The sequence below is a fragment of the Mytilus galloprovincialis genome, chromosome 4 (assembly GCF_965363235.1).
Source record: "Mytilus galloprovincialis chromosome 4, xbMytGall1.hap1.1, whole genome shotgun sequence".
NCBI lineage: Eukaryota > Metazoa > Mollusca > Bivalvia > Mytilida > Mytilidae > Mytilus > Mytilus galloprovincialis.
In genome coordinates this window covers 34,398,143-34,407,729 of record NC_134841.1, presented here as the reverse complement: position 1 = coordinate 34,407,729, position 9,587 = coordinate 34,398,143, and the positions used below count along the sequence as shown (strand labels likewise).

The window sequence follows — 9,587 nt, the reverse complement described above, 5'->3', positions numbered from 1 at the left end:
TCCATCATTTGACATTAAAAAAAAAAGGCCTCGCTTAAAATATGCCGCTACTTATGATAGAGAACAAACACTTTATAATGTAATTTGGCCTTTTATAGATATTAAACGTTTGTTTCCGGATAATTTTGATATAATCAACAACCTTTTCAGATCGTATAATACATTTAATATAAAATTAGCATAGAATATGAAATAATGATCATGTTCTATGATTTTAAATTACGGTCTGTAACGGTTCATAGTCTTTTCGGTATATTAGTGTAATCTCCAGTACAGGGGCGGATTTAGGCGGGGGCTTGGCGGGCGTGCGCCCCCCCCCCCCTCCCCCTAAAATTGCAAAGCATGGGTTGTCTTCAACTTATTTAAGTATCAGAAGAGACCATTCCATCTTTTTTAACATTCAAAGTATATAAAACAGTCAGTTTAACAGAATAAACGTGATTACTTATCAACTGACTACGATTCATTAAAGTTCTATACATTATTTCAAAGGAAGGTGTCAAACGCGGAGCTGCGTTTGATGACAAATATAATAGGTTTTTAGCAATTCTATATAGATTTTTTTTGCAACAGGTGCTGGTGTCTTGATTGTAGATTGGTTTGCAGAGAAACACAGAATCAATATAAATGTTCGCATGACTACGGCTGCAGCTTTATAACTGTAGCTTTATAAACTCACTCATATATGCAATATAAATCCCTTAGTGCGTAAGTTAGGAGATTGTTGTATATTTTTTTGGGAGATCTTGCCATCATAGCACGGTGGTTATCCGAAGAATAGGGACATATTATTTTACCTCTGTCCGTCCATCCGTCAGTCAGTCACTTGATATTTGGTCCGGAGGATCCACTAGGAAGCATACAAATCTATTACTAGTATGTTATTATTGCATTTCCCCCCTGAAGATATTCGATTGACTAATATGAATGTAACACCAGTTTTCCAAGCAACCATTGACATAACATTCGCTAGATTTTTTTATATGAAGGGTCAGCTTGTGTACTCCTCATTGAGGTCTGCCTCTATCCTTATTGTCTTCTGTCCCGTTTTCTGGGAAATATATAGGGGTAGTCTCAATGAATAGAAGCTCACATATTTCTTGTTAATTGCGGTGATTGTAGATTCTTGTCAAGTGTGAATTAAGGCGGTTTCAGCTTGAAACTTTAATTTCTCGCTAATTTTACCACACAATAGTTCGAGATATCTACATATAACCCCTATAGAAGAAAATTTCAATAATTTTACCTCAAAAATTATTTTCGCCTCGCTCCGCTCGGCGAAAATAAATCTTTGCGCCAGCCCTAACCGGCAATCCTGGATCCGCCCCTGCAGTATACTCACATATTTATTTATTGTCATATAAACTCTGAACAATAAGTTTGTGACAAATAATATAAACATACACAAAATACATTTAACAAACAAAACTATAAAAACAAAAAAAGCAAAAAAAGCAAAACAATCTATATCTATATGATATATAAATATATTTTATAAATAAATCAGGCAAGAGTCCCCTGTCCTCAGTTCTAATGCCTGTTTAAAATATGACCCTAAGCTTTATACTTCTTTTGCGGTTGATGGGCAAAGAAGATATTTATTTTTTTCATTTCCTTGCTAGGACATAAAATCTGGCATATGTTTTACATTACATTTCCTATAAACTTATCTCTTAGTTTAGGCAGAAAGTAAATTTTCGGAACCATTTTTAATATGACAATGCTTAGCAAAATATGTTAGAAGCTAAAAATCACCCAAACGTTACATAAAAACAATCACTTTTCTAAATATAGGATATATCAGGAGAATTTTTGTTCTGTTTATCTCTGTTATACATTTTCTGAAATTTGAGTATTCTAGCTGTGCAATTATTTGTTATAGCTGTCTTTACTCGATGATCAGTTGTAGTTATGGAGGTTGTTGTTTGTTGTTTTTGAAAGTTAGAAAAGTACATACTGATATCATAGATGTTTCGTTAAGGAAGTTTTCTCACGAAGACATTTAAGGCAGCTTTTCTTGTTAATATCAGAGACATATATATAATACTCTTGTATTATATGTCTCTGTTAATATAAATAATCTCAAGAAATTCATACCTAACATTGGGTGCAAAATATCTCTTAAGTTAAGGTATTTAATCGCAATACTGATGTATCGTAGGATCTTAATACACGGTGGCGGATCCAGAACTTTTCCAAAGGGGGGGCCGCTGACTGACCTAAGGGGGGCCCACTCCAGTCATGCATCAGTGATTCCCTATATAATCAACCAAATTTTTCCCACGAAAGGGGGGGTGGGCCCCCCAGGGCCCCCTGGATCCGCCTATGTAATATCTGAAGTAGCTAAGCCTTTATGAATTTTGATCGCACATCGGAAATTAAACATAGTCACACCGATCATGAGTAAACTGTTTTGCGTTTAAATGTATTTCCGGTAGAATTTTTGTTGAACTTGAAAATATAAAAAATGTCTAAAAAGTCTATGCCAAGCACGTTTGTGAAAAATGTAGTGCAGAATGGAATAGGTCGATATGTTTGTCAGCTTCAACGAGTGAAACTAACATTTTGCAAAACAGCTGGCACCAGTAGGGGCGTCAGGTATATATAAAATTATATCCTACATCAGAGACATATAATACAATTGTATTATATGTCTCTGCCTACATCAACATAACAGTTAATGATCATGATAAAATGGATGAAACCAAGCTTTTTTCAATATTTGAGAATTCTACAGTCTACAATTTCTCTACAGTCACTTCGGCACCTGGTTAAATCGTCCAGTTATTTGACAACAAAAAAATTATGAATTGCATGCACAGGCACTTCTTTCATTTTAAATTAATATGAGGCAGGCATTACCTGTAAATGGGGACGAAGTCTGTATGAATTATTTTTTTGTAACTTAAATATTTGTTAAAAAAAAGAAACGGAAATACTGTAACGTTTCCGATTTTGGTTTTGTTGTTAGGGATTTTAGTTGTGACGTTATTTAAGTTATGACGTCATATGCAATGTAAACAAAGAAACGCTATCATCAGGTAGCGTTTTTTCATATCAGGGAATTATTAAAAATGAAATTGGTATTGCGTTCCTTCCTGTTTTATACTAGACTGATAAATATATATAATTTACTCAAAGTTTCATACAAACTAGACCGGAAAAAGGAAGTACATTGTAGATTTCTGCGCAGATGCGGGAATTCAAAACATGACATCCAAAAAAATTTCCAGATTTTGAGTTCATTAGTACAATGAAAATTTCGGGAAAATTTTCCTGATTTTTTTTTTTTTTTTTTATTGATTTTTCTACTGTTATTGGGGACTTCGTCCCCATATTATTGAGGTATGTACATGGGTGACAGGAGCGCTTCCCTTGGAGAAATGTAGTAGATACTTAGTCAGCCATAAGCGGTTGAGCTACATGTAAGGAAGTACTTCTTTAGCTCAGTCGGTTAATGTGCTGCACTGTAACACAGAGGTCCTGGTCATGCTGGCGGAGACAAGCAATTTTGTAATAAATTCATGCTCTCTGGTTAGATTGGCACCCAATTTTCATGACAGCTGTACTGTACATGTAAATTTACAAGTTAGTCATTTAGTAAACCTGGGTAACAATATTCATGATGTTATTAATTTCATACAAGTATAATACATGTATACACATGTACATGTATATATGATAACAGAGATGCAGATAAAAAACCTACTGAGTTGAAGAAAATGATGTATTCAGTTTGTCAAAGTGTCATCCAGTAATGTGGACAGTCCTGCCTAATAAAGAAACAAAATGTATTAACAATGTTATCAGAAATCCCTAGAGTACAAGCATAAAAAATATTTATCATGTATTTAAGAATATGTGTGATATCTCAGTAAAAATGGTAAAAAACGTAAGGGAACGGTCAACCATGTTATGGTTCCTTGAGTTATTATGTAAATCATGTGACGATGTACATTCATACTGTCACTGTCAATGACCATGATGACTGTATTTTATTCATGACTCATTGACTGTATACTTTGAATGCTCTTGTCCAAAAAAAACCAAATACATGTATGATAGACAACAAACTTATCATTGTATCTCAGGATTGGATCACATGTAAAAACTCAGGTAATCACCAGATAATTTTTGTTTACATAATTTTGACATGACATATTGCTGCGCAGACATATAATGTCATACTAAAAAAATCACACAAATGTAAGTCAATTGGACTTGTTTGTGTTATTAAACTGAACATGCTTAATTATAATTCAAATTCAAACCATTGCATTGATATTGATCATGTTGATATTTTCATATCTTTATCATCTTTATAGGGACTTTGTTGAAAACCATCTGCTAGATTTCACCAACAATAATCCTGGAGTTGTTGTATACCTTCAACCTAAGAGACGGCAACCTGCCTACATGTATGCAGAATACTGTAAGTTTGTTTAACATGTACATGGTGTAGGTTAAGGTACCTGTAAAGTGGGAAACAAAATTGATTTATGCATATCTTTTTATGTAAATTTCTGTACTATTAAACATAAAATGTGACTGATACATATCGTAAATGTATTTCTCAATGAACTTCCAATAAACCACAAAGTGGAATGATGAAAGGATATTTAAATGACACCTTACATTTTACCTATTAAACCTAAATATTAATTATCTGTTCATCAGTCTAATGCACAAGTTGTATTTTGTATTAGTCATTAATAACTGCAGTAAACTTTAAAAATGAAATAGCAGTTTAACAAAATGTTTAATGCCTGAATACTAGCATGACTAGTAAAATCAGCAGAATACATGTTACCTTGTCATAATCTTAAATAAAATATGTCTTCAAGTTCTCAACATGAATAAATTTGCTGATGCAATTACAATAATATTCAACAAAAACAGCTTAACATAGACAAAAATTCACTTACCTTAATTTTGTTGGGTGAAACATCAACCAAACATTTTGATAAGAAATTTCTTGTTTGTCTTTTTTAACTTGTGCTGGTCGTATTGTAAATTTCATTGAATACCCCGGCGTATATCTTGTTTACAACAAGAAATCTGTGAAGTTATGATAACTTAACTTACAACAAAACAGCGAGAATTTTCCATGTCTATTTTCTATTGACAAGTCCTACATCAAATTTATCAGTTCATAGTTTTGGATCCATACTATCATTTTATGATAGGCAATTAATAGAGAGAAAACAGCATCGAAAATATCCAACCCTTACACTTTACAGCAACTACAAAATATATGCCCCACGCCAGTAACCGTTTGAAAAGTGCATATTATAATTATTTTATGTTTTTAGCCACAAAAAGGTCCGAAAATTTTTTTGCATCGCTCCGCTCGGCTATCTTTCAAAACTTCGCCCCCCTTTCCAAAATCCTGGATCCGCTCCTGAAAAATGTCTAATGTAAAGCAATTCAAACAGTAAACCAATGGTTTAATCTATATAAAAAAATAGAAACACTTATGAACCACATCACCAAATGACCAATTATTCAGCAGATCCTTAAACATGTTAAACAGATTATTTGTTTTTAATTAAGATTTTTATACGACCGCAAAATTTGAAAAATTTTTCGTCGTATATTGCTATCACGTTGGCGTCGTCGTCTGCGTCGTCGTCGTCGTCGTCCGAATACTTTTAGTTTTCGCACTCTAACTTTAGTAAAAGTGAATGGAAATCTATGAAATTTTAACACAAGGTTTATGACCACAAAAGGAAGGTTGGTATTGATTTTGGGAGTTTTGGTCCCAACATTTTAGGAATTAAGGGCCAAAAAGGGCCCAAATAAGCATTTTCTTGGTTTTCGCACTATAACTTTAGTTTAAGTTAATAGAAATCTATGAAATTTTGACACAAGGTTTATGACCACAAAAGAACGGTTGGGATTGATTTTGGGAGTTTTGGTTTCAACAGTTTAGGAATTAGGGGCCAAAAAAGGGCCCAAATAAGCATTATTCTTGGTTTTCGCACAATAACTTTAGTTTAAGTAAATAGAAATCAATGAAATTTAAACACAATGTTAATGACTACAAAAGGAAGGTTGGTATTGATTTTGGGAGTTTAGGTCCCAACAGTTTAGGAATTAGGGGCCAAAAAGGGACCCAAATAAGCATTTTTCTTGGTTTTCGCACCATAACGTTAGTATAAGTAAATAGAAATCTATGAAATTTAAACACAAGGTTTATGACCATAAAAGGAAGGTTGGTATTGATTTTGGGAGTTTTGGTCCCAACAGAATAAGGGGCCCAAAGGGTCCAAAATTAAACTTTGTTTGATTTCATCAAAATTGAATAATTGGGGTTCTTTGATATGCCGAATCTAACTGTCATGACTGTGTATGTAGATTCTTAACTTTTGGTCCCGTTTTCAAATTGGTCTACATTAAGGTCCAAAGGGTCCAAAATTAAACTTAGTTTGATTTTGACAAAAAATGAATCAGTTAGGTTCTTTGATATGCTGAATCTAAAAATGTACTTAGATTCTTGATTATTGGCCCAGTTTTCAAGTTGGTCCAAATCCGGGTCCAAAATTAAACTTTGTTTGATTTCATCAAAAATTGAATAAATGGGGTTCTTTGATATACCAAATCTAACTGTGTATGTAGATTCTTCATTTTTGGTCCTGTTTTCAAATTGGTCTACACTAAAGTCCAAAGGGTCCAAAATTAAACTTAGTCTGATTTTAACAAAAATTGAAATCTTGGGGTTCTTTGATATGCTGAATCCAAAAATGTACTTAGATTTTTTATTATGGGCCCAGTTTTCAAGTTGGTCCAAATCAGGATCTAAAATTATTATATTAAGTATTGTGCAATAGCAAGTCTTTTCAATTGCACAGTATTGCGCAATGGCAAGAAATATCTAATTGCACAATATTGTGAAATAGCAAATTTTTTTTTAATTAGAGTTATCTTTCTTTGTCCAGAATAGTAAGCAAGAAATATCTAATTGCAAAATATTGTGCAATAGCAAGATTTTTTTTTAATTGGAGTTATCTTTCTTTGTCCAGAATCAACTTAAATCTTTGTTATATACAATATACAATGTATATTCACTTTTTACTACCAACTGATAAATTAAAATAATCTTTACCATTCAGTGATAACAAGCAGTTTTTTTACATCTTAATATTTTATGATGTATTTAAATGAGTAGTTATTGTTGCAAACTCCATTAGAAATTTTAATTGAGATTAGTTTTGGAATAAGGGAAAGGGGGATGTGATTAAAAAAATTGGGTTCAATTTTTCTCATTTGAAATTTCATAAATAAAAAAGAAAATTTCTTCAAACATTTTTTTGAGAGGATTAATATTCAACAGCATAGTGAATTGCTCTAAGAGAAAACAAACATTTTAAGTTCATTAGAACACATTCATTCTGTGTCAGAAACCTATGCTGTGTCAACTATTTAATCACAATCCAAATTTAGAGCTGAATCCAGCTTGAATGTTGTGTCCATACTTGCCCCAACCGTTCAGGGTTCAACCTCTGCGGTCGTATAAAGCTACGCCCTGCGGAGCATCTGGTTCATCTTGATATAAAAACATTTTATGTTTAGTTTTTTTCTTCTTTTTTTCAAAAAACATTTTGCACTCTACAGTTGCCCTATAGACATGATAGATAAAGCTCTGTCATATCTCTATCATAATCATGATAATCAATAAATCATTTTTTAAAAAGATAAAATTGTTTGTTGTTAAAATGCAGCTTTTTAATATTAATGAATATATATGACATGTAACATGCAGTCTGCACAGTTTGCCACTAGTCTGATGCCCCAGACTATTAAAATTTCATTCGAACTAGTAAGTTCAAAACTTTGTATGAACCAATAAGAAAAATGTCAGAATATTGGTCTTCAGACTTGTAGTTGAAAAAGTTTTTGGTGCAGACTGTCATGTATGAACACACCCGCGAAATTGCGGGAATTTAGAGCTTGGTTGAACATGTTGAACATGTTGAAAGTATGTAAACTGTTGTAAAAAAAAATTTTTAAAAGATTTTATGCCTGGAGTATTTCAGAAAAGGTATCAAAAGTCATAGGTAATTGTAGACAGGACAATTATTTTGAGCTATCTCCCTTTTTTCCGTTATTTTTTTGTTTTCTGTTAAATTTCATGATTTCTGCTAACAGTTTCTGTATACTATGAGCATACCTATATTATAAATAAAGTGTATTTGCTATAAACTATCAATTCTAAGTTCTTCTTCACGGTGATCACTGCTATATTACAATGTATTATCCAGAGAGGCTCTATATATTATAGGAGTATAATCATAGCTACATGTATATAGATAGTATACTTGCAGAATAACGTGAAAAATAATTGTTCTGTCCCTGAGTAATGAAATATATGTTTAAAAGTTAAAAAACAAGAAGTCTTGTCTATGACTTAAAAGTCGGTCTAATGACGCAAACAATATTGGGACGCCTTTTTTTCCGTTTTTTCTCCCCAAATAACCCAAACTGAATAATCATAAGAATTGATGACTAATGCGACTATAAATGGTACCTATAGGACACAGAGGCATGATGATAAATTTATTGCGGAAGGAAGAGAAGCGACACACAAAATGAGGTCTTCCCATTAAATAGAATAGATATATGACATGTATGATGACAAATAGAAAAAAGTTCTGTATTATAAGTACTACTATAAGGAACAACATAAGTGAACTCAGATAATATAAGAATAAGAAGATGTGGTATGATTGCTAATTAGACAACTCTCCACCAGAGACTAAGTGATGTAGAAGTTTACAAATACATTGTATATATCACAGTACAGTCTTCAACAATGAGCAAAGTAAACTATAAAAGGCCCCCTAATGACAGATGTAAAACAATTATATTAATTCAACTGAGAAAACACGCTGCCTGATATGCACAAAACAATAAACTAAAAACAAATTTAAGTTCTAATAAGAAAATATCGTTTTTTCTTCTTCTAGTAAATGGGTACAAAGAGAAATTCTGTATTGACAATATGAACAAAGATCAGATATGTAAATGGATAGAAACCTATAGATCAAGATCAGGAGTACCAATTATGAGGATGCGTAAACAGTGGCACACGGACACACCTAGCGTTCAAGGTGTATGGCATCCATTTATGTTCAAAGATCCACAGATTAATAGAAAGACATTCCCTAATGAAGAACTATCTAGATTCTTACCAGCAGAACCTTCAGCTACAGAACAAGTGTTAAAAATGTTTGAAGAGCAGAAAAAAGAAATTCCATCTCAGGGACCTACTAAAAAACTGCATTCAAAAGATGATGTACTTCAATCAAAATAAAAACTCGTTATCAGTTATACTTTGCATATACTTATCTTAAAACATTTGTACTAATAATAAGTTGAAACAAGAAATAGGATATACAAGTAAAAGGTTTTTTTTCTAAACCATTAAGGATCGTGCATTACCTATTTTCATCTATGAATTTCCCTTTTAAGCTTACTTGCCAAAAGGACAATTGTATGATCTAGTGCCATCACTTGGACTTCTCTCTATACTATTTACAAAAGAATTCTCTACTGAAACTACTTGGCCAATTTCCACAGAAATTAGC

The 9,587-nt window shown here is 32.5% G+C and overlaps 1 protein-coding gene across 1 annotated transcript; it reads left to right on the top strand.

Moving 5' to 3' along the window:
- The first annotated feature begins 2,411 nt into the window (after window positions 1-2,411).
- On the top strand, window positions 2,412-9,332 carry LOC143071966 (large ribosomal subunit protein mL43-like). Its single transcript, XM_076246688.1, has 3 exons — window positions 2,412-2,598; window positions 4,326-4,432; window positions 8,967-9,332. Exons 1-3 carry the CDS (start codon window positions 2,468-2,470, stop codon window positions 9,311-9,313), a joined length of 585 nt encoding a protein of 194 aa, XP_076102803.1. The 5' UTR covers window positions 2,412-2,467; the 3' UTR covers window positions 9,314-9,332.
- The last annotated feature ends 255 nt before the right edge of the window (window positions 9,333-9,587 follow it).

Excerpts from the sequence above, each read along its gene's own strand:
- LOC143071966 (XM_076246688.1), top strand. The coding sequence starts at position 2,468 with ATGTCTAAAAAGTCTATGCCAAGCACGTTTGTGAAAAATGTAGTGCAG. Across the intron at positions 2,599-4,325 it reads GGCACCAGTAGGGGCGTCAG|GGACTTTGTTGAAAACCATC; the intron begins GTATATATAAAA and ends TCATCTTTATAG. Across the intron at positions 4,433-8,966 it reads CTACATGTATGCAGAATACT|TAAATGGGTACAAAGAGAAA; the intron begins GTAAGTTTGTTT and ends TTCTTCTTCTAG.